At 48.0% G+C, this 25,513-nt stretch overlaps 3 protein-coding genes across 11 annotated transcripts in view; 2 read left to right on the top strand and 1 right to left on the bottom strand.

The window, feature by feature from the left end:
- Ankrd13a (ankyrin repeat domain 13A) overlaps positions 1-21,150 on the bottom strand; it is a 32,259-nt gene extending 11,109 nt beyond the window's left edge. The window contains exons 1-6 of the mRNA XM_057764350.1: positions 20,762-21,150; positions 8,045-8,177; positions 7,273-7,397; positions 4,284-4,329; positions 2,637-2,780; positions 1,616-1,805 (exon numbers count right to left, since the gene is read on the bottom strand). Coding sequence (XP_057620333.1) covers positions 1,616-1,805; positions 2,637-2,780; positions 4,284-4,329; positions 7,273-7,397; positions 8,045-8,177; positions 20,762-20,857 — 734 coding nt within the window. The 5' untranslated portion in view covers positions 20,858-21,150. The remainder of the gene's footprint in view (positions 1-1,615; positions 1,806-2,636; positions 2,781-4,283; positions 4,330-7,272; positions 7,398-8,044; positions 8,178-20,761) is intronic.
- On the top strand, positions 10,361-10,637 carry LOC130871110 (40S ribosomal protein S27). The gene has a single exon (XM_057764351.1). It carries the CDS (start codon positions 10,383-10,385, stop codon positions 10,635-10,637), a length of 255 nt encoding a protein of 84 aa, XP_057620334.1. The 5' UTR covers positions 10,361-10,382.
- A 1,392-nt stretch (positions 21,151-22,542) lies between the features above and the next one.
- Git2 (GIT ArfGAP 2) overlaps positions 22,543-25,513 on the top strand; it is a 51,099-nt gene continuing 48,128 nt past the window's right edge. For all 9 annotated transcript variants that reach the window (XM_057763602.1, XM_057763605.1, XM_057763604.1 and 6 more), the window contains exon 1: positions 22,543-22,704. In XM_057763602.1, the coding sequence (XP_057619585.1) occupies positions 22,653-22,704 (52 nt within the window). In that variant the 5' untranslated portion in view covers positions 22,543-22,652. The remainder of the gene's footprint in view (positions 22,705-25,513) is intronic.

Below are 25,513 nucleotides of genomic sequence, written 5' to 3' on the forward strand. Positions count from 1 at the left end.
GGGGTGCCAATGCTTACTCCAGTCCGTGCCGCGTCAGTGCTCCCTGGGCCTCCATGCTCTTCACTGCTGCCCACGCCCCTCGCAGCTCCACTCTGACAGCGGTTGAGTTAGAATGCCCAGTGTCAGTGTCTACTATTTTAATCCTGGCTGCTGTGACTTCTCGTGCCTTCACTAGCTCTACCTACACAGGCATCTGAAGATGACAGAGAACCCAGCTTCCTCCTTCCTGTCTGTCCCACCTGAGACCAACACAGCAAAGGTCACTTAGCAGACACTGTGATTTAGTGACTATTATACAATTTAACGGCAGCTCTGAAGTGGCAGGGACTTTTTTCCCAATATGGCACAGCGTAGTCTTTTTGGGAAAAGAGTAAAATCCCAGTGCAACAAGTGCACACCATGGGTCAAAGCTCATCAGGAAGGGTAGTGATTTGTTTGTGTCAAATTCCTAGTACAGACCAGGAAAAGGACTAAAGCACCCATTGTAACGTGGCAAAGAACCATGAGAACCATACATGACTGTTCACACATCTGTGAGTCCCCAAACCTCACACTCAGGAATGGCTCAAAGCTCTACGTATGTCTCAGGGCGCTGATCACATACGAGCACCATTGAAACAGAAGAGAGCAAACAGCTGTCTCCAGCACTCTCCCTTCGGCCCAATGGCAGCATCAGGAAAGCCAGCCTGAGCCGTCTGAAAACTCTGTAACCACGGGAAGACACAATGTACCTTCGTCCTCAGTACAACGGAAGGCACTCTTGTTTCCCATCTGCACTCAGTTAACTAAAGCCAGTCTACACACCCTGGATAAGCAACACTTACTTCATCACAAACAATGGCTCTAACAATCCCAGTAGCAACAGGGAATCTACGACCTTAGGGTCCCAGGTTTTCAGGAGCTTGTTTTCCTTCCAGCTAAGGAAACTGGAGAGCTGGGCCACTTGCCTAGAGTCACCCTGCTCTCATCTCTGCTGACAGGCTGTGGCAGTGACAATGGCCTCCTCCAGTCTGGAGCCTCACACAGAAGGACCTCACAGCCTGGAGAGGTGCATAATGAAAACCAGACCTCTAGCGAGATCTTTGTGGATGGTCCCAGTCGGTCGGTCCCTAACCCTCGATGTCCCTAGCCAGGAGCCTGGCAAGAAGACTTCCTTCTTCAAGAATCCAGTTCCTAATTCCAAAGCAGAAGTGACCCCCAGACACAACACCAGCTCCATGTCCTCTCTGTTGTAGACACCATGCTTTCATGGTTTTACTTACACAAAAAGAAAAAGGCAATTATGTTTTAGATTTGCCTAAAGAGACATCTGTTTTCGTCACCAACTGTCCAGTGGAAAGGAAGAAAACGATTTGGAAGAGCGTAGTTAGCATATCCATGGAGAGAAAGGGCGCTAGATCCAGAGCAGTGTTAGATTAGCTCAGGTCACACTGAGTCACCGGCAGCGGGCGGCTCTTACTTGGATGGCATTGGAGATCACTCTTAAAATCCTCTAGCATCAACCATATTAGAAAAGAAAAGGTCCCAATCCCGTCACAATTTCCAATTACTGCAAATATGCCATTAATGAAGACAGTCCCCAAACTAGATGGTAAACTGGGCTCTAAATCCGCACCTTTCAAAGGCGATATTCTTAGTGTCGAGGCTGGTGTTGATGACTGGGCTTGTGAGCCGCCGTTCAACCTCCCTGCTTTTTGGCTTCATGAGGTCCAGGGTGAGGCGCTCCATTTCTTGGGAAAGATCAAAGTGTTCAGTGGTGACCACTCTGTCATCGTGGTTGACTTCCATCAGCTCTGCCCAGTTGTCTGTTAACAAGAACACCAGTGTGAGAAAGACAGAGCCAGCGATGCCAGCTTCACCCGTCAGCTCTCACATGCACTGCTGGCACTACCGCACACTTGTCAGCTCTCACATGCACTGCTGGCACTACCGCACACTTGTTTGGCTTTTTCTTTTTGCTTTCTGTCCTACTCCCCACCCCCAGAAACTGGAGGCTGAATCAGCCAGCGTTCAGGGTGACAGGGAACACACCACCACTGAGTACCTCACCTCCAAGAGTCCTGATTACTGACTCTCCTTGCACAGTGTTTGTCTGGCCAGCAATCTACAACTCATAGGAGACCCCAGAGCATCGTCCCCAAAATGGAGATTTTAAAACTAATTTTCCTCTTCTATCAGCAGCACAGTCCCCTACGACCTTCAGAGACCACTGCTGGAGTCAGTGCCCTGCTCAGACTCTGGGGAGCACTGCTGCTCTCCACCCTAAACTAGGAACAATGCCCGGTCAGGAAGGGGCACAGAATGACACAGAAGGTGTTTACTCCAAGGCTCAGCAAAGTAACAGGTGACAGACAACTGGGGTGAAGTAATGAATGAAATGAGCAGGGAACTGGCCAGTCTCCAAAAGGAGAGGGGTGCAGTGCCAAAGAACTAATTACAGCAGCCACAAAGACGAAGCATCCAATAAAGAATAAAATACAAATGCATTTTGAAGGTTCAAAATTACTGGGCTGCTGGACATGGTGGTGCACACCTTACCATCAGCATCAGGAGGCAGAGACCAGCCTGGTCTACAAGGAGGGCTCCAGCCAGCCAGGGCAACACAGTGAGCAGGGATCACTACAATGCAGACTCACCTCCTCCCTTAAATATGAAACTTCGTCTCCCTCTTATCCAGCTCATGTTTTCAAACCCCAGCAGAGTGATGTCCACGCGCAGCTTCGCACCGCTCTTCCAGATGCGACAGACATCATTGGGGCATATTCTAGAAACCAAGGGCACTGGAGGAAAAAGGCATATTATTGAGAAAAACACAGGGCTACGCAGAATGTGTGAGCCAGGAACTCAGGGCAGAGTGGTTGGGACATGACTGGCGAAACACAGTGGGACTTCTTCCTTCACGCTTGTAAAGGAATTCATCCTAAAAACCAGAAATGGAAGCTGGGCAAGGTGGGGCATGCCACTCATAGCACTCAGGAGGCTGAGGCAGGAGTTCCATTTTGAGGTTAGCCTGGGCTACATAGCAAGTTTGAGGCTATCTAGACAACCTAGTAAGGCCATTTTAAACTAAAATAATTTTAAATGGCAGAAGTTATATCCCCATGATAGCTCACTTGCATACACTAAGTTCAATCCCAGCAACACAGGCAGGCAGGCAGGCAAACAGACAGACAGACATAACCAGGAAGGCTAGTGGTGTGGTTAGTGGTTCAGGGCATGCTTAGCATGCACCAGGCCCTGGGGCTCAATTGCCAGCATTCAATAAATTAACAGGAAATAAAGAAAAATAAGTCTTTTATTCTAACTCATCAGAGAAAACAGTCAATAAATTTGGCAGCAGTCTTCTCAGCCTGGACTGAACCTCCAGGGCTGAGGAGTGGGCCCACCTGGACTTCTCACTCACACGTCCACTGCTACACGGCCACGCTGTGGCCTCCATTCACAATCTATCAAGGATCGAAACTGCTGTGTTTTTATCAAAGCTAGAAATACTACTGAGATGAAAAGCTATCAAAATCAAGTGTTAGTTTACTGACCCACAAGAAGGAAAAGCAGATACCTACGTAAATATATCATCAATTGCTTTACAGAGCAGTCTGAGGAAATACATGCATTTTGTAGAAAATTAAATAGAAAGAAAGAAAACTATTTCAATATTTGCCTCATTTTCCCCAGAATAACAAGTTTGGAAGAATCAAGCTAAGCAACATAAGAAAAGTAACAAATTGTAGTAAGTCATGAAAATGTTAGCATTACAAACAGGCATTTCAAATGTGTAAGACGGCCAGGTGGATACAAGCCTAGTCCCAGCTGAGGCTAGAAAGTTACTTCAGCTCAGGGGTCCAGGGCCACAAGAAGACCCTGCTTCCTAAAGAAGCTGCAAGCTTCGGCACACACTTGTCATCCAAACACAGGAGGCCGAGGGGCAGAAGGACCGACAAGAATCTGTGGCCAGCATGGGCTACAGAGAGCAGAAAGCCAGGTAAGGCTGTAGTGACCCAACCCTACTCCCCCTAAGAGACTAAAGTGGGTGTCAGGGATACAGAATGCAAGGAGGAGACAGAGTGCCTGTACGCTATATTTATCCATGTTCAGGCTAGAGGAAGCTACATGGAATGCAAGTCAGCTACCAGATTTGAATTTAACACACACACACTCACACACACACACTCACACACACACACACTCACACACACATACAGAGCTTTTGTAAAGGAACATAAACCTATCAACAGGCTATGGAAATTTGAAAACAAGTAAGTCCCAAGCCCATAGCCACTCACCCCAGCTGGTGAACTCCCATTTCATCTGCACATAGAAATCCGGGGCCTGAAGAGCAGACAAAGGTTTACAATAGGTGACCCTGACACAAACAACCAAACCCACACAGCAGGGTTATGTGGCTCTCTTTCTTCTTTCTTTCTTTCTTTCTTTCTTTCTTTCTTTCTTTCTTTCTTTCTTTCTTTCTTTTCTGAGACAGGGTTTCTCTGTAGCTTTGGAGCCTGTCCTAGAACTCCTCTGTTGACCAGGATGTCCTCGAGCTCACAGAGATCCTGGGATTAAAGGCCTGCGCCGCCACCACCGCAGAGTCTAATGTGGCTTCTTAAACAATTAAGGGAGGAGAGAGAGAAAGCAACTATGCACACCCTAAAACAAATAACTTCTATCTGACCCGTCACTTTGTCCGGATGAAAACACTTGCACACAGCTAAGAAAGCTAAGAGGCGCCTATGGCTCAGCGGGCAAAGGTGCCGCAGCTGAGACTGATGGCCCAAGTTCCTTCTCTGGGATCCACCTGGTAGAAGGAGAGAACCAACTCCCCCACACGTCCTGTGAAGCTCACATCATATATGCTGTGGTACACATGCACCTCCTCGCTCCAAATAAGTAAATGCCACTTAAAAGAAAAAGTTAACAGAACAGTGACCGGGTTGGGGTGTAAACTTTACCCAAGCCCATCAGGCTCCCAGCATTAGAGAATTAAGACCGGGTCAGGGTGATTCACAATTCCGGCTCTTCTCTGAGGAACTTGGCTGTAAAGGCTGGATGTGCTGGGAAGTGCTTCCCATTTACTGGCCAAGAGTACACAAATGAAAATGGGAGGCTAGACATCACCTCCGCAGGAAGGGGGTTTCCCTTTGCTTAACCAACATCCCAGTTTTCTCTTAAACTTTTAGAATCTGGCTTTCTGAAGTTATGCCACCACAACATCCTTGTCTCAGGATTGTGTGTGTGTGTGTGTGTGCAGCTCTCATTAATTTCTTATAGAAGGCTCTTGAAGGGCTACTTAAGAAAGCCAACTGACTGTCCAAAAAGAGAGGTGTGCCCGGCATAGTGCTGCATGTCTTTAATCTCAGCACTTGAGAGACAGAGGTAAGAGGATCTCTAAGTTTGAGGCCACCCTGGTCTACACAGTGAGTTCCAGGATAGCTGGGGCTACATAGTAGGACCCTATCTTAGGGACAGAATAGGTCAAACTATTTCCTTATTCTTCCATTACTCTTCCGCTTCCAAGGCTCTGCACAGGGCTATGAAGTGAGACTGTCTTGAGGGGCAGGTTATAAACTGAATTTTCCTTATTCTCCCACCAAGGCTTTGCAATGGTTTTTGTCCCTGCATAGAGCAGAAGGCAAGGAAATCTACCCTGAGTAAAACCAAGATTTTAATATTGGGCAAAGACCACATCCAAGGACAGCTAGTAAGAAAGAAATGCTAACATATGTTCTAAGAGACACGGCTGAGACATACAATCATTAACAATAGCTTCTGGTGCCACTAGAAATGATTTAGGGACTGAAGCATCAAACACAGCAATGCAACCCACTTCTAAGGGTTAATACAGGTCTTTAAAAAAATCCTCTACATTGAATCCTAATTCTTTCTTGTCAAACAGACAACTGGAGGACTGGTGACATAGCCCAGTGTATACAGCGCTTGCATGCCAGGCCAGAAGCCCTGAATTCCATCGCAGCACTCCATAAACTAGGCATGGTGCACACCTGTGATCCCAGCCTTGGGAGGTGGAGGCGGGAGGATCAGAAGCTCCGTCATCCTGGATTGACCAGTCTGAGCTATACGAGCACTGCTTTGGGGAAAAATGACTTGGCTCCGCTTACAGTAACTCAGATGAGAAAATGGCAGAGCCACGTGACCTCTACACACCCCTAAACAGACATCTATTTTTAAAACAACATATGTAACTACTTTACACTTCATGGGAATTTTCATCGTGGCTACATGAGAAATGAGTATCTTCACAAGATTTCTCTTAAGCTTCAGACAGTTGCTCTAAAGAGTGCTCAGACAATGGTTTGCAGCCAGCTTTCCCTCTCTCCATACAGCCATGTTTCTTTTTTTTTTTTTTGGTTTTTCAAGACAGGGTTTCTCTGTGGTTTTGGAGCCTGTCCTGGAACTAACTCTCGTAGACCAGGCTGGTCTCGAACTCACAGAGATCCGCCTGCCTCTGCCTCCCGAGTGCTGGGATTAAAGGCGTGCGCCACCACCGCCCGGCCCACAGCCATGTTTCTTAAGAACGGGCCTTAACTAAGGCTGTGAAGCTGACTTAACTGGTTAATAGCTAAGTAGCTGTTCCAGGAAAGTCACTTCTTGCTTAAGCTGAGACTCCAGAACAATGAAGGGGGAGCCTCCAATGCCTTTGTCTATTGCTGCCCTGGGCAGATCACAGGTGCTTGGGAGTCGGTTTCTTCACTAGCAGAGATCACCTAATGAACAGCAGCCATCATCCCAAACTGCCTGGTTGTAAAGAAAGATCTCAGAACCACAGCACCCTCACACTGAGATTCACAAGACAGATAATGTCCCCAAAGCCAGTAACTGCAAGTAAATTAAGGAAACGATTCAAAGCCATACTAGTGGCTACAGGTGACAAGAGTGGTGAGATGTCGTCCCAGACCCTGGCAATGCCTACATGGCCACTGTGCCCATCACTATTCCCGTGAGATGGCCTCAGCACAGGGCTCTGCTGTTAGGAACACAGGGCACTGGGCAAATTGTGTTTGGCATCCATTATCCTTAGGCTTGAGTGTTAAAGTGGCATTAAAAAAGATAGCATTGTGCCCCAGAAACAACACTTGTAAGAAACAGACCTTGCACTGCAATAAGACAAGATAGACAGAGATCAGCACTATCTGGCAACAAAACACCATATTCACTGTTCTTAAGACTTAAGGAAGATCACAAGGCTGTGGAGCTGTCTCCAGCCATCATGGCAGTGTTTGGCTCAGAGTGTGGTGTGGCCAGTCTTATGGCTACCTCAAGAATTTTGTGTAGCAGCTCAGGTACACCTTCGAGGGCCATGGATGTGTTGTGGTAGTCTCGGTGCTGCAGGACTGTGTACACCATCTCGGGGTCACCCGTGCTCACTGCTTCATGCAAAACTAGAAAACAAAAGGACAAAGCTCAATCACTGAGTATCCGCACGATCTCTGACAAATCCCAGTGCCAGCACAAAAAGCCAAGTGCGTAGCTCAGCATGTGCTTCAGAGAGCAGAGGACTGAAGCTGGAGTTGAGGAGGAACAGCCATGGCTTCCGATCGCTAACTCATCATTTCAAGGAAAACACAGTACATTTACTGGCCTCCTCATGTACTCACACCGCCATGACTACACGTAGCTCTGGCAGGTGGGACTTACTTTCACATGCAGGTGTTCTTGCTTGGTCCCCACAAAACTATTGTTACTAACAGTAAGAGGGTATCCAAACAGTGAACACCAACATTTCACCGCAAGAGGCTACTTCTGGCATTCATGTCTTTGATTTCACCTACACTGCTGGCCTCAATGGAGTTCCAACCACACCAGGGTAAAACTGACCTTGCTGACAGATGCTGAAATGGCCATTTCTGGAAGGCAAGTCACTCTCCACCGAGGGGGTCAGGATTGTGAGGCCAGCATTCTGGCTTCATCTTGTCAACCCTGCCTATTGCCCTGAGATGGACAGAGCTGACTAAGAGAAAAATTACCACTGAGCCTCATCATTTCCCAGAAACATGGAGGTGAAGGCATGGCCAATATGGATACTTGCCTGTCCACCCTTGGCCATTTTCTTTGGTCACATCTGCTTTATGTCGCAGCAAGACTCGAGCAGATTCCAAATGTCCCAAAGAAACCGCAAGATGCAATAACGTCCGACCCCGTGGGTCCAGGGCCTCTGCATTCTGTGAAGCAAATACTGAGGTTCATATACTGGATATAAAGAGCAGGAAAATGTACTTTTGAACTTTATGAAGTGCAGAAACACAGAACACACTATGGACACACTTTAGCAACTGTGAGCACTGTCAGACATGAATGTGGGATTAGAAACAAAGATTTCAGATGACCACCAGTTAATTGGGTTTCGTTATTGTTTGAGACAGGTTTTCACAAAGCCAAGACTGGCCTTGAGCTCCTCCTTATCTCCTGCCTCCGCCCCCCACGTGCTAGGATTCCAGGGGTCTGCCACCACAGTGTCCAAGGTCTTTTTTGTTTTAACTAATTTTTAAAAGAATGAGTTCCCTTTTTCTATAAAGTTATGGGCCTAATAAAGAAACACTATTCAGACAGGCACTGGTGTCACACTCCCTTAATCCCAGCAGAGGCAGGTGGATCTCTGTGAATTCGAGGCCAGCTTGGTCTAGAGAGCAAGTTCTAGGACAGGCTCCAAAGCTACACAGAGAAACCCTGTCTTGAAAAACAAACAAACAAAAAAACAAGACTCTAGACCTCCAACATAAAGCACAAGCCTTCACCACCATTCAGGTGAAGCCTACAAGCCAGGGCTTTCCTGGAGAACAACTGCCCTACAGAACAGATGGCAGCGACTTCTCAAGCGCGTGCCAGCATTCGTGTTCAGAACAGGAAGTGCAAGCCCGTAACCAAAACTGAAAGCACAGAGATAATTTGGGTCGGATTGAGATTACATTCCCCAGCTGGACTTGCTACAAAGAAAGTCCTTCTCTCATGTTGTGTGCTGAGCTCCAAACGCCCAGAAGGAGCACACAGCAGCAGCTGCGGGTCTCACTGACGGGGAGTGGGAGCTGTCATGACATCTGTGGACTGACATGTGGACAAGTGGGAGAAGACACACACCACACACTGGGCCTGCAGTCTTCATTCCCATTTTGCTATCAGAGCCCTGCTTTGGAGCTCCAGAGCCAAGTGGCAGAGTCTGATGTGAGCACCAAAGCCCCAGCACTGCCTGCACGGCACAACTCTCTCTTCCAAGCACACACTGAACTGCTGTGAACTCGTGGAGCAGGGTCTGTCTAAAAGCTGAAGGTTCCTTGGCAAAGGTGCTTTGTCTTGAGACGGTTTAGGTAAATTTTCATCCAAACGAACACATCACAGGCTGCTAAGAAACGGAAGTAAAGCGGGACCAGGGTTAACGGCCACGTTCTGACAGTTATGCACCCCGTTCTGTACAATTATATCTCAGCTATTGCGCAATGAGGATGAGAACTGTCATTGAGGAGAAGAGGTGGGAAGCAGTGTGCTTGCTGAACGTGAGATCCCTGGGCTGATCCCAGGTGCTAAAATAGGATATCCCCCCTTTTTTCATGGGGGATAGGAACCTTGTGAGAGCCTGAAGTTAAGTATCGTATGAACCCCATAAATACACTATGCTTTTCCTACATTCATACAATGAGGTGAAGAATTTTCACCCAGCAGGGTGGCCCATGCCTTTAACCACAGCACCCTGGAGACAGGGGCATGTGAATCTCTCTGTGTTCAAGACCAGCCTGGTCTACATGGGAATTTCCAGGCCAGCAGGGCTGCATAGTGAGACCCTGTCTAAAAACTGAATTAAGCCTTTTCATCTTTGCACTGAAAGGAGTAACTTTAGCTTCCCCTTTGGCACAGCCCAGTTTCCAACATCATCTTGTACTTTGGGGCCGCTCAGTAAAAGCAGAGGTGTTTGAGCACAGAGATGGTGATGTCTCCCTGCAGAGCTGATGTGCACAGGGGCTGCTCAGTGGCTGCCGGACAGTAGCACGGTGTGGGCTCCATCTCATCACAGGACTGAGCGGCCATTGACATTTCATCACCCACTCAGAGCAACATGCAACGGCCAGGACAAGTTCTCTGGAATTTCCCACTTAGCTTCAGACCGGCTGGTCATGGGTGACACTCTAGTTTCACTTCTCTTGCTGTGATAAAATACCCTGACAAGAAAGCAAGTAGGAGGGGTAGGGTTATTTGACTCCCAACTCCAGGTCACCCATTCAAGCTACAGGAGCTTTAACAACTGGTCACATCATACACACAGTCAAGAGCAGGAAAAAACACATACATGCACGCTCACGTGCAGTTCTCAGCTTCATTTCTTCCTTTAAAAAGATTTATTTTAGCCTTTCCGGCGGTGACGACCTCCCTACGAGAACATGCCTCTCGCAAAGGATCTCCTTCATCCCTCTCCAGAGGAGGAAAAGAGGAAACACAAGAAAAAGCGCCTGGTGCAGAGCCCCAATTCCTACTTTATGGATGTGAAGTGCCCAGGATGCTATAAAATCACCACGGTCTTTAGCCATGCACAGACGGTAGTCCTGTGTGTCGGCTGCTCCACTGTCCTCTGTCAGCCTACAGGTGGGAAAGCAAGACTGACAGAAGGATGCTCCTTCAGGAGGAAGCAGCACTGAAAAGCACCAGATTCGAGATGACTGGGAACCATCCCAATAAACACATTTTGGATATAAAAAAAAAAAAAAAAGATTTATTTTACCGGGCGATGGTGGCACACGCTTTTAATCCCAGCACTCAGGAGGCAGAGGCAGGCAGATCTCTGTGAGTTCAAGACCAGCCTGGTCTACAAGAGCTAGTTCCAGGACAGGCTCCAAAGCCACAGAGAAACCCTGTCTCGAAAAAACAAAACAACAACAACAAAAAAAAGATTTATTTTAGCCAGGCGGTGGTGGCACACGCCTTTAATCCCAGCCCTCGGAGGCAGAGGCAGGCAGATCTCTGTGAGTTCGAGGCCAGTCTGGTCTAGAAAAGCTAGTTCCAGGACAGGAACCAAAAGCTACGGAGAAACCCTGTCTCAAAAATCCAAAAATAGGGGCTGGAGAGATGGCTCAGAGGTTAAGAGCATTGCCTGCTCTTCCAAAGGTCCTGAGTTCAATTCCCAGCAACCACATGGTGGCTCACAACCATCTGTAATGGGGTCTGGTGCCCTCTTCTGGCCTGCAGGCATAACACAGAATATTGTATACATAATAAATAAATAAATATTTAAAAAAAATCCAAAAATAATAATAATAAATAAATAAATAAAAATAAAAAGATTTATTTTATTTTAATGAGTGTTTCATCTGCATGTACACCTTTATCCCAGAAGAGGGCATCAGATCCCATACAGATGGCTGTGAGCCATCATGTGGTGCTGGGAATTGACCTCGGGACCTCTGGAAGAGCAGGCTGTGCTCCTAAGCACTGAGTCATCTCTCCAGCCCTCCATTACACACACTCTGTAGTACACTTCTAAGTGAGGCAGCTCAGCGCACTGCCAGCCATAGGAGGGCCTTCATGACATTACTCTATCTGCATAGGAAGGGAACTACTTACTCCTCCACACCCAGAAACAAGCACCAACTGAGAGGCAGACAGCACTCAGCCTCCTGGGCAATTAATCTCAGATATGACATAGAAACAAAATCCGGTTCACTATGCTGTTAGCTTTCTTCTGTCCTAAACCACAGAAAGACACATTTGGCATCACATTTTGCGTGGCAGAAGAAAATTCTTCAGGGCTCACCATGCCTCCCTTTCTCAGGGAAATGAGAAAGGCATGAAGAAATTCCCCTACTACATTATGGAGACATTATGATTTGAAAACCATGGGAGAATAAAGATGAGAGGGGCAATAGGAGCTTTCAAACCAACAAAGCCAAAGGTCACAGAAGGTATCTACTGCACTGGCAGATGTCATGAAAAAAAAAGACCTGGTTATTAACATCAAACAAGGTGCAGTGGATGCATCTCAGCATGTGGAAGCACTTCCCACACGAGCTGACCTCCTGAGAGCCATCCCCAGCACCCAGGTCAAGGGAGGTGGGCTGGAGAGATGGCTGTTGCTGCAGAGGGCTCACATAGAGGGCAGCTCACAACCACCTATAGCACAGGTTCCAGGGGATCCGATGCCCTTTTCTGGTCTTTCTGAGCACCTGCACACACTGGCATACACTCATACTAAAAAACACAAACATATAAATAAAATGTAAAGAAATAAAAGCATCTCTACTCATATATTACAGGACCATGGACACAGAAAATCCTAAAGACTACACTACAAAACTCACACTAAATGAATTTCGCATTCATGCACTCATCAGTGCAAGATAAAAGATCAAGGTATAGCCACAGTGGTGGTGCACACCTTTAATCCCAGCACTTAGGTGGTAAAGGCAGGCAGATATCTGAGTTTGAGGCCAGCAGAATAAGTTCCAGGACACAAAGAAATCTTGTCTCAAAAAACTCAAACCAAACAAACAAACCAACCAAAATGAAACAAAGAGATCAAACAAAGCTAATTGCATTTCTATACATTTGCAAGCAAGTAAGCAAACAAACAAAAATCCTTGGGAAAACAATGCCCCTTATAACAGCATCAAAAACAATAAAAAACACTTGAGGAAAAAATATCAAAGCTCACACTCTAAAGGGTATAAAAAACTGCCGAAAGAATTTATATAAACATTAGCACAGCTGATGTTCATGGTTCAGAAGACTAGCTAGAGATAACATTTGACAAACTATGGTAGACTCAATGCAATTCCCAACAAAATCCCAACAGGCTTTTGAAGAAACTGACAAATTGATTCTGAATTATATGGAAATGCACAGAACCAGAGTCATCATTACAAAGGAAAAGCCATGGGTTGGAGAGAAGGCTCAGCAGTTAGGAGCACTAGCTGCTCTTCCAGGTCACCTGGGTGTAATTCCCTGCACCCACATCAAAACTACTCATAACTCCAGTTCCAGGGGATCCAACACTCTCTCCTGATCTCTGAGGGTAGAAGGCACACACATGGTGCACAGACACATGCACACATGGCACAGACACACATGCACACATGGTGCACAGACACACATGCACACACGGTGCACAGACACACATGCACACACGGTGCAGACACATGCACACACGGTGCACAGACACACATGCACACACGGTGCACAGACACACATGCACACACAGTGCACAGACACACATGCACACACGGTGCAGACACACATGCACACACGGTGCAGACACACATGCACACACGGTGCAGACACCCATGCACACACGGTGTACAGACACACATGCACACACGGTGCACAGACACACATGCACACACGGTGCACAGACACACATGCACACATGGCACAGACACACATGCAACCAAAACACCCATACACTAAACTAATTTTTTAAAAGAGAAAAGACAAGTTCAAACACATACATTTTACAATTTTGAAATGTACTACCCAAAAAACAGCTATCAGGACAATGTGGTACCACCATGAAGACAAATATCTCATCACTGGGGTAAAATTTAGAACCCTGAAATAAACACTTTTTTTTTTTTTAAAAAAAAAAATTGTGTTGTTGTTGTTTGTGACAATGTCTCACCTGGTCTCAACCTGATATGTAGTTGAAGATGACCTGCCTCCATGTCCTATGTCTGGATTATAGCAGGCACTATCGAACTCAGTAAAAGTTCAACAAAGGCTTCAAAACAATTCACTGAGAAAGGAATACTCCCTTTAGATGAACATGCTATTCATACCCCAGTACCAGCACTGAGGGCAGAGGCAGGAGACTCAGAATTTCAAGACTACCAAAGGCTACACAGCAGGTTTCAGATGAGCCCAAACTCCACAGAGACTCTCAAAAAAGGAGGAAAAAAGTTGGACAGTAGTAGTGCATGCCTTTCTCTGTGAGGCCAGCCTGGTCCACACAGCAAGTTCCAGGACAGCCAGGACTATGGCACAGAGAAACCCTGTCTCAAAAAACAAAAAAAAAAAGGACAATCTCAATGAAATCAGAAATTCCTCAGAAAATTAAACAGAGTAATCATATCATAATGAACACGATACAGTCTATCCATGCTGAAGAATTGCATTTAGTCATAAAAATGGAGAACTGATGCATGCTGTTACATACATCAATCTGCAAAACATCATGCTAGACACAAGAGGCCACATGTTACACAAGTCTACTTATGTGCAATATCTGGATAACAGATCTACGAAGTCAGAAAATATATTAGCTACCTGGGACTGAAGGGATTAGGGAGGAGTGAAAAGTAGATGCTAAGAATATATGGTTCATTTGTTATTTATTATTTTTAAAAGTAATTTAAATGATTTTTTTTAAGAATTTCAAGTGTTAACAGGTTAAAAACAAAACTCAAGTTTGGATTTTGCCAGAAATAGCACATTGAAGGAGCTGGGTTGAGGCAAACAGACCAGGCCACTACTTGATGACAGACAGTGGCACAGGTGACATGTGGCATTTGGCAAGTGGGAGTGGACACACTAAAACCCATGAGCTAGGACACTTTGGATAGTGTGTTAGCTGCTTTTCTGTTGCTGTGAAAGAACTACCATGACCATGGCAACTGAAATGAAAGGGTTTCTTTGGCTCACAGTTCCAGAGGGTTAAGAGTCCACTATAGCAGGTAGCCATGGTGTCGTGGTGGCTGGAGCAGAAAGCTGTAACGCACATCCCAATCATAAGCACAAAGCAGAGAGTGAGCAGATGTGTGTTTGTGTACTTCCTCCAGAAGGCTGCACCACCGAAACCCCCAAACACACCACTAGCTTGGAACCAAGTGCAAAAATACAATTTGTTCAAACCACCAGAAAGATTCATAGGTATGTCAAGAAAGATGTGGAAACCATGCGTGTCCACAGGTGGCAACAGGACTAGTCTACCATCTATAAGCTGTTTTACTGCTCCCTCGTAAAGGAGAACTGTAGAGGCACCCACCTCACAGTCCTCATGGGCAAGGCCTGGGCTGACACGGTGCCTGACAACAGAGCACCCAGAGCCAGCTGCTCGGAGCAGCGCCCACACTGGAGAATCAGATCAGCCGTCACTCGTCCTCAGAGATTTGCTCGGCGCTGCCAGCTAACAGTAGCTCAGAAAGGATGGGCTTTCAGAATCCAACAAACTCTGACCCATTCCCTCAGCCATGAGCTACATCAAATTAAAAGCCCCGCCTCTCCTTTGAGTCTGGAATGAAGTCAAGGACTAAGATTCTCACGTCTCCTTCATGCTTGCTAATTCCGCTTTTCTAAGCACAGAGCCTTCTTCTCCACCTGCCATCAGAGGCAGTTGAGAGGCTGAGTTTTGAGGGCCAGCTGCAGATAGCCTGGGCCCCAATCCCAGTTTCCCCACCAGCCTCCGTGAATTCTTAATGCCTGTGCCACCTAGCATGTGGAAATGCTACCTTAGGCCTCCAACAGAAGGGTACAGCACACCAACTGCCTGGGGCCTCTGGGCCTGGGACTCCTGCCTCAAGTCAGATAGGAAAAAGTAACTCCTATCTGAGTGGTTTTGTGAGCTTGCGTTCCTGATGACCCAGGAGGAGCTCCAGAGAGTCTGCAGGTGCTTCATCTCAGATGCCTTCAGACTGGCCTCCAGGCAAAGGGTGCTGACTAGAATATGTGCCCAGTGACCTCACCTGGCCTGCCACTTGCTTCATCAGGCTCCAGGGACTGCTGTTGTCTGGAACATTCTCTCCCCTTCCTGGCTGCTGTGCCTCCGCTGCTAGCTTCAGAAGAGGGTTCTATCTGCCACTCTCCACCCAACTTGACTCCCAGTGCTCCTATGCTCCATGTACAAACTCCCCTCTGCCTTCATCCCTGTAAGTGTTCATTCATTCTCCAGCACCAGGGGGAGGCCAGCAGAGCTCCAAAGACCTCCTGGCCAAACGACAACTGAACACAAGTCACCAACCTCAAAGCCCCGCTGCCCATTAAGGAGCCAAAGAGGCACTGTAAGGATGTCTTCTGACGCCTGGGGTACTCACAGTTGCTAGCTACCAGTGACACGTGAAACCGGCAGGAACTTACTGTCTAGGTCTGGATAAACTCAACTTTTTTGTGTGCTGCAATAGGTCCCGGAACAAAATACAATTCTAATGTGCCAGCTGCAGCCCCACTAGGGTGACAGACAACCAGAGGAGGAGACAGCAGAAACGCAACGGCAACAACAGCAAGGCAAGCAGCACTTCGTTGTTCAGCTGATGGGAATTCTTGGTTTTTAATTTTGCAGCCAACCCCCAACTCCTGTAGAAAAACCAGAATATGCATGAAACGGCTAAATCCCCAGGTTCTGGAACTCAGTGGCTACTGCTCGGTAGCATTGCACCCATTCACCATGTGCCAAAAGTTTGATCCATTGCCGTCCTTAGTTTCCCTGAAGGAGAAGCAAGCTTTCCGAATGGTGAGCAAGACAGGAAGGCAGGTTTGAGGCCAGCCTGGGTCAGTTGTTTGTAAGATTTTAATGGCTAGTCTGGTGTGGTGGAACACCCTCCAATTCCAGCACTCAGGAGGCTGAGGCAGGAAGACTGCTGAGGACAGCAGGAATAGCACAGCAAAACCACGCATAGCAGGGCTAAGAAGGCGGCTAGGTGTGTCAAGTGCCTGGTAGGCATGCATCAGGACCTGAAGTCAGATCCCAGTGCCTATGAAAAAGCCAGGCGTGGCACACACCTGTCACCCCGCACTAAGGACACAGGAACAGGAGCATCCTGACCAGTCAGTCTAGCAGAAAGTGTGAGTTCCAGGTTCAGTGATAAAAACCTGTCTCACAAAAGTAAAAGAAATGACTGAGGAAGATATCCCAACATCAGCCTCTGACCTCCCCCACGCACACATACCCTCACGGGCAGGACCACACAAACACATACAACACCAACCAGGAACACACAAACACCACACAACCGCATAGAGCACAGAGGGGAAAAAAGCAAGAGTACAAAATTTGACTTTTTATTTCTCTTCTAGGTTTGTCTTTCTCTCCAGAGGGAAGGGGGGATGAGGAGAAAGGGGAAAGGGAGGACGGGAAGGAAAGAGAAGGGTTCAGACAGACGACAACTCTCCTCTCAGGCTTCATATTATGACTCAAACACAAGCTAAGCACACAAGTGAGCTGCTCTTCAGATCTCTGGGATGGGACGCACAATGACACCTACCTCAGAGAGCAGGCAGAACTAAATCAAAGATGCCAGGGACCCAAGAGATGGCTCCGTGGGTAAAGGCAACAGCCACCAAACCTGGAGCTGACTCTACCTCTGGGACCCACAGAGTGGAAGGAAAGAAGGGTCTCTGTGTTCCTGTGTACATGTTTGTATCTCCCTCTTCCCTGAAACACACACACAATTTAAATACAAAAAATTTAAGATTGCATTAAAAGATACTTTAGCGGAAGCTGGGCACAATGGCTCATGTCTTTAATTCCAGCAGTCAGGAGATGAGTGAGGCAGGAGGACTGCCTAGGCCCCACAGTTAAGTTAACCAACCAACAATCAACCAGTCACTTGGCACAGCACTCGGCCTTCTACATCCTACTCCCTACCTGCACAGAACATGCCGGACACATGACTTAGCATAGTACTGACCATTAAATCCACTGCCTCCTGATCAAAACGGAAGTTAGTTATATCATACTCAACAGGGAATCTGGATTAGCACGAAGCAACACCTATTTCCTGCCAAGTTACTTAAGGATATTTTAGTGATATCAATTATCTTGACCAGTTCTACAGTTTGTAGGGACTCAAACAAAAGGCAAGTCTGAAGAGTTTCACAGCGGTGGCAGCAGAGCACGGGCTACATAGCCGCTCTCTTCCCGCCACTTCAATAGCAAATTTCAAGGCTGAAGTGAGACAGTCGAGATGTCCATGCCAAGGTCTCCTCCCCAGAGGCAAATGCACCATTGTGAAATGGCCCATTGTAGCAAGAGTAACATCAACCCAGAGAATCGAAAAGTATGAGCATCCTTTCTCAGCCTTCAAGTCAAGGGCAGTAAAGACCTCAAGTTTTCCCTCACAAAATCTATTACAAGATTTTAATTCCCAAGCACTGCCAAGCCTGTGATCCCAGGTTGGGGTGCGGGGTGGGTGTGAGGGGACTGGGTGGGGGGTTTGTCACTGATAGGGTTTGAGGCCAGCCTGGGCTGCACAGACGACTTGCAGGCTACCTAGAGTTTACACAATGACATCCTGTCTCAAAACAAAAATAAAATATTTTAATTGCAAATGTCCTTAAGGCCTGTCATGGTCAAAGACAGAACTTTCAGAGGATATCTTTGTCCCAGTTTGTAGGAAATGCTGACTTTGCCACTGCTGAGATCATGAACTAAGGTGTCACTCTGACATCAGCAGACAGCTCGTCCTCGTCAACGAGTAGAGTACTGTGTTCAAAACTCAGGACTGGAAGCCCGTGGGTTGATGATAGAGAACCTCTCCATCACACGGGATCTCGATTCTGTGACTTTGTGTGCATGCTCAACACTGCACAAACTGAGAACTATCATCTATTGTGAAACCAGCACCAAGAACTGAGGCCAGAGTCGTCCCAGGCCAGACAAGCGTCCCAGCACTGAGAGCCACATACCAACTCCTTTTCTATGTGTGTGTGTATTTTTTTAACTTCTTACTCTGAGACAGAGTCTAACTTGCCTATACTGGCCTTGAACTTGTAATACTTCTGCCTCAGCTTGGTTACGTGTGTGCCACTATGTCCAGTCAAAACTGGTTACTTGCTGAAATGTCCAGGAGAAGATTTGAGGAGAGACCTACAAGAGTCCAGAGAGGTCTCTGGGCTGGTCTACTAGAGGATTCTATCAGCAGGTACACTGAGAGGGCGGGCTGGCAGTGAATCATTCTCTCTGGGGGCCTGTGTCATTATCTCTTTAACTCTTCAACACTCACCGTGTAGTCTAATTAAGAACAATGACTCTCACAAAACCTTGTTCTGTCTGGATACCACCCCCTACGCTGAGGATGAAACAGGGCCTCCCACACAATAGACGAGTGTTGTACCGCTGGGCTTTCTTGTTTATTTTCAGACAGACTCTCATCAAATTGCCCAGGCTAGCCTCCAGCTTTAGTCTTCCTGTTTCAACCGCCTGGGCAGCCTGGGTTACTGGTGTTCACCACCACACCTGCCATGGAATTCTTTTTTAAATGACAAAAGTGACTTCTGACTCTCTTCGAGTGTCCAGACAACTTAAAACACACACGGCAAGCTGCACACCAACGCTTAGCACAACTGTCCAGACAGCAGGCTATGGAGTGGACCCAATGTTTGCCAACCAAAAGAACCAAAAGTCTTGACAATTACAGAATGTGAAGTCATTCAAAAGCAGGCCTTTAACAGACTGGCAAAGATGAACGAAGTCAACGGTGACAATCAAACCTGATTTCAGGAGTAATTACAAATCCTTATCTTGTTTGCTATTTGTTAGTTTGGAACTCAAGGGTACCAATACCTACAAAAATTGTTGCAGTACCATAAATGCCATAGCATTCAGGAGGCTACCCCCCAAGTTGGAGGCCAACCTGGGCTACAGAGTGCATTCCAGGCTAAGCAGAGCAACACAACGAAACCCTGTTTCAAAAAAAGAAAGAAAAGAAATGAAATGGAATGAAAAAGAAAAACCAAGAAACCCAAACAACAAAATAAGAATATACATAGCTGGGTGATAGTGGCACACGCCTTTAATCCCAGCACTTGGGAAGCAGAGGCAGGCGGATCTCTGTGAGTTCGAGGCCAGCCTGGTCTACAAGAGCTAGTTCCAGGACAGGCTCCAAAGCTACAGAGAAACCCTGTCTCAAAAAACAAGAAAAACAAACAAACAAAAAAAGAATATACATATACAGCAAAAATTCTCAACCAAGCACTACTGACGTTTGGAGTTAGATAACTAGCTCTCCGTTGTGGGTGGGACACTATAGGGCACAGCGGGGTCCCTGGTCTCCACCCAACTAGATGAGAACAGCACCCACCTCGCAAGTATAACAACCAAAAATGTCTCTTTGCACTGCCAAATGTTCCCTACCATCTCCAATGGAGAACCACTGAGTTTGTGAAATGACAATATATTTTTAAAAAACAAAAAACAAAAACAAGACGCCAAAGCACTACAGACAGGGAGGGGCTCTAAGGGGTCTGAACACCAGAGATTCCCAAACTTTTTATCAGCCATCCTGGGGAGCTCGTTAAATTCTGATTCCTAGGACCATCAATCTAGACAAGGACTGGGTTTTCCCTCATCACTGCCAACATCCTCACCCTATGGGAAAGGTAGCGTGGGCCCCAGAACACAACGGCTTTGCCCAAGGTCACAAGGGAGTTAGAACCGGGCCTCCGAAGCCAACCAAGCTCTTCCTCGGCACAAGGGTGGATGAAGTAAGGGGTGTGTGTGTGTGTGTGTGTTTCTCTTTCGCCTTCGAGGCCATAAAGCTTAAAGGTGCATTCTGAGGAGTCAGCCTGAGATAAAAGATCCCGTCTTGGTACTCATTAGCCCGGTGGCCTTGCGCAAGGCAAGTAGACTAAGTAGGCACTGGGGTCTCAGTTTCCTTCCCTGTCATATACGCATCATTCCTAGCGATATCGGAAAGGGGACACTAAACCAAAAGCCCTCGACATAAGGCCAGGTCTACAGGACTCCCTTGCTGCGGGTCCTAGCGAGACCCACAAAGCTGAAGGGCTGACCGGGGCTCGGGAAGGAGGCGAACCGACCCCGACTCCGCGCCGCGCACCTCACCTGGCCCCGCAGCTCCTTCTCCAGCTGCCGGTAGTCGTTGTTCCAGACCAAAAGGTGCAGCGGGAAGCGGCTGCTGGCGTCGCGGGCTGAGGACATGGCGAGGAGGCGCGGCCCGGGCCTGACCGCCCGCCTGCCACCAGCCTCGACCCCACAGGGTCTCGGGGACCCGCCCGACTGGCCGGAGAGCGAGGGGAGGAGAGCGAGCGGGCGAGTGCGGGACGCGGCGGGCTGGCGGCGCGGGCCTCCGAGGCCGGAGCGGGCGGCGCTGGAGGCCCGGGGTCGCGGGCCGGGCTGGGGACCGGCTCGGGGACCCGCTCGGCCGCGCCCACCCCGCGCCCCGCGCGCTCGCGCCCGCGCTGACAGCTCGCGAACCGACTGCCGCTGGCCGAACCGCTCCGAACAGGGAAGTGAGCGGGGCGTTCCACCGAGTGCCACGGAGGGGGACGGGGCCCCGCGACCGACCCGAGCCCCGCTCCATGTCCTCCCGCCGCACCCCGACGCCGAGACACACGATGAACACAGTTCTGTGGTATCGAGAAACCCTCCGGAAGCCAGAGATCCCCACGTGAAAAGTTTAGGGTGCGCGCTCCCTAGCTCTGCCCCCCCTGCTCCAGCCCCGTCCAGTGGTTCGTCCCACAACTGGGCTCCTTCCATTGGCTCAGAAGCCCGGGGGTGCGAACCTGGACCAAACCATCTGGCTGGTGCCGTCCACGATTGGTCCGAAGCCATTTTGGATGTGGGCAACACGAAATCGTTTTCACGGAAGAACTGAACCCTGGAGAGGTGACACCAAATACCCTCATAACGGGGTAGCTGTGTCTCTAGGCTTCTACACTTTGGAATATTTGAGCTGGGTGGTTCTTTGCTGTGGAGGTTATGCTCTGTAGAGAAGGGCGAGCGCTGCCTATTCAATGCCATCAGCACTCTTCCCCCAAAATGTCCCCAGACAGTTGTCCCCTGGAGGAGAAAAATCGCCCAGTTGAAAACCACTATTTTGTCTGAATTCCCAACTCCTCTACAATTCAAAGTACTTTCCATGAACGTTTGTCCTGCATCAGTCTCATTATGCTAGTCGTTCAGATTTAGGGTTGCGGCCCAAAGGACTAATAGAACATTCAGGCTGGCCCACAATATGCACAAGTAAAATCCGTCCTTTGGATTGCGACTGCAGGCACTATATCTTCTTGACACATGAAGAGCCAAGTGTTATGTCTGCCTAGATATTTACAACTGTCACGAAGTCGTCCAATGCAAGCATTCCCGCTTCCTTCTTGGTTCCAACATACATTCAGCTTTTCAGATGATTGCAGCGGCCGGTCAAGAATTCTGACCGACCTAGTCCATTCTCTTCGGGTGTGAAGTCCTTGAAGAATGAGTGAAGGATTAATAACTTTAAGATGGTACCTAAAAGCGTCAATGGAGGAGTGTGTGGTAACCATCAAACTTCTCATGTGAGAGATGGACATGACCCTTGCTTCTGGGAATGGCTAAATGAACTTAACTATTGAACTTAACTATATTATTATCTCCAGGAGATTGTATGTTTAGAGTTTTTATCACAAGGTTTTACTTCTTACTCTGGTACTAATCAGTAGTGGATCCAGGAATCACTTTAGTAAGGGAGAGCCCAACTGCGAGAGTATTTAGAGACAGGTAAAGGATGCTCGGGCAGACCTCTGCCCTCATTCAAGATGGCTTTAAGGAAGCGTGCCCTTTCCGGTCACATGACCCGCCAGGCTCAGCAGGACGTCTCCCCGCGCGTGCGTAGTGTGCCGGGGCTGCTAGGCGCTGAGGGGAGAGGCGCCGTCAGCGCCGCCCGGGGACCCGTTAGAGCGGAAGCGCAGCCGCCGCCTCTATAGTCGCGGGGTTCCCGGCAGGTGAAGCGGGAACCATGTCGAAGCGGCTCCGGAGCAGCGACGTGTGCGCCGACTGCAGCGGCCCGGGTGAGTGACGCCGGCGGGGCCCGCTCGCCTCGCTCTCGGGGCCGGGACCCCTGGCGGGGCGGTCCCCGCGGGCGGGGGGGGGGGGGGTGACTGCGGCCCAGCCGCACCGACCCCCAGGCCGCCCCGGCGCGAGACGACCCCGAGCCTGTCAGCCGCGCCGCCCGGGGGTCCCTCCCTCCCGCGGCCCGGCAGAGGGCAGAGGCGACGAGCCCGGGAGCGGACGGGACGGGACGAGACGGGACGGCAGCCCCGGAAAACCAGTGACAGGAGTCAGACGCGGGCCGCCCAAGGCTGCAGGTGTTTCCCCTTCCCGGTCCCCCGGCCAGTGCGTGTGCGCGACCGCTCGGCTGCGCTGCCCGAGGGGCCCCAGTGGACGATTGCCCTGCGCCCGGCAGACACTCCTGGGGGACAGCCCTAGCTCGGGGTCTGAAGTTTGAGGATCTAAGTTTCCACCAGATTTCGCCTCTACATGACCTTGGACTGATGGCTTTACTTGCTCAAACCTGATTTCCTCGTTTCTCCGACGGAAACTATCACTAGTACAGCGCGCAGTGGTCAGTGGATATTCCCTAGGGATCGTCTCTTTTGTATGATGGTACTCAGTTCAAAACCCTTGTAGTTCCTTCAGCTACAGTTTGGCTTCACAGTCGTACCACACACAGTCGCTGGCGGTGTAAACTCGGGGACATCGAACGACCAAACGGTTCTTACTGCGAATAGTATTTGGATTTGAAGATTGGATCTGACTTAGTAATTGGAACCCAATTGTCAGGTCTCAATTCAGATTTGTGTGTGTGTGTGCTTGTTTTGGTTCTTGGACTTGATTAACTTCAAGTTTGAAGTCACTTACATATTTGATGACTTTCCTGGTACAGTAGTGTTTAAATAACTTTAATTAAGTCATTGAACTCCAGCCGTTTGCAACTGTTTTTATCTTCATCTTGTCATTTAGAAGCAGAGGCTGGTTATAAATGGTGCTGTGGTAACCCTTATTTCATGGTCCTGAGTACTACAGGTTAACCGTTCAGATGGAAGATAAGGACAGGCAGGGAAAGTTTTAAAAGAAGTGCTTTATACTGTTAGCCTGGTTTATACAAACTATCATTTTCTCAGCAAATGCTGTTTGTTCCGCTTCCTTTTCTTGCACGTTTTCCGTTGATTCATGCGTGTCTAACTTAAAGCTTCCTCTCGGCATGCACGTTCTTTGCTTCTGCCGTGGAAGGCACACAGCAAAGCAGATTGCCTCTCCTTGCTGCCCTGACCGCTGCCTTGTCCGTTTGTAGCATCTCCAGGCCTTTTCTGTTGTTTGATGTTATTGTCTTGAATGCCACACTCTAGCAAGACTTGAGTCACTTCCTTCCTTGAAGGCTGAACGAGCAGCTAGGAGTTTGTGCCCCCTTTGTGCACAGCGTAGGTGGAGGGTTACCTGAAGGATTAGGGCTCCTTTGAAATATTAATGCCAAGGCCGGCTCAGAAGGTGCTCAAATACTTAACTCTTCTGGACAAAATTTGCTTAAGATGGGTGGGGGCACAGATACTTTTGAAGTCCATTTGTGGTGCTCGTGAGCCTTATTAAAAACCCTGCCTTCCAGATAAACTGGAAGGGCTTCACCCAACCTCATTCATAGAAACTTAACTTTCGGTTTGTTATTGTTGTTGTTGTCGTCAGTATCCTTTCCTTGGGATTCTGATCCATGGTGTTTAAGTGATTATTTGAGACCATTGCTTAATGCCTGTTAAGCCATTGCTCTCCTTTTCCTGTCTGATTTGCCCAGGAGTACTGTGAGCCTCTGATAATGAAAAGCGAAGCCACACGTCTAGTCTTAATACTACCAGATCAATGCAGAACGCGATGTTGCGGTGCGTCTGCTCAGAGCCTTCATGCTTCCCACCGCTCCTTAGAATGGCATAGTAGCACCTATGGTTAAGCCTGCTGGATTCTCTTCTGTTTTGCTTTAGAGAAGACACTTCACTATGATTATGTCTTGTTTACCTTTGTGGCGCCGGGGCCAAAGCCAGGACCTCCCAATTCCTAGGAGAGTCACATGCACAGTCCTGATTTGTTTGTTTTTAATGAATCTAGTTAATTTAAAATGCATCATTCCTCAGGCTCCAAAACCACCGAGAAACCCTATCTCAAAAAACCAAAAAAAAAAACAAAAAACAAAAAAAACAAGCCCCCATGACAGACACTTTACTTATTCTTATTTTTTACATTGTCTCTCCCCTTTCCCACTGTGAAGACACTCAGAGAAGTAATTTACCTCACATTATTGCACAAGAAGTGGCGGCAGAGTTGGGATTCAAACCATGGACTGTTCGTCCCTATAACCAACCCTCTAACAATTGTGTTCTGTGGCTCCCAGGATTTGTCTTTGATAACCCATAACTTTTCATTATAAGGTTTGAAAGGGTTAAAATAAACTGTTAAAAATGGTAAACATGACATATATGCATTTCGGAGATTTTTGTGGATGTTGAAGAATTTTAAAATGTAACCCTTAGGCCATGCAGCTGGAGTAAGTAGCACCTATTGTCACCCCACTGTGAGTCTGATGGGATGAGAAAGGCGTATCTTTATTTGGGATTTCTAAGGCTCAGATTACTTGCCCAGATCCATCCTGCTCACCTAGTGTAAATTATTCCACTTCTGAAAGGTTGTCTGATGTAGTTCTGTGGATTCCAAAGGAAAAAAAGTATTGTACTCAATGAGAAATCTTGTTCATTTTGGTTTACCTCTTTATATCTGTGAGGCACCTTCCTTCAAGTCAGCTGCAAGACTGGATCCAGCAGGTTGTCTAAAGCAACT

Source organism: Chionomys nivalis, chromosome 3, assembly GCF_950005125.1.
Source record: "Chionomys nivalis chromosome 3, mChiNiv1.1, whole genome shotgun sequence".
Taxonomy (NCBI): Eukaryota; Metazoa; Chordata; class Mammalia; order Rodentia; family Cricetidae; genus Chionomys; species Chionomys nivalis.

Bases quoted from the DNA above. Each gene is read 5' to 3' on its own strand.
- LOC130871110 (XM_057764351.1), top strand. From the start codon at position 10,383: ATGCCTCTCGCAAAGGATCTCCTTCATCCCTCTCCAGAGGAGGAAAAG.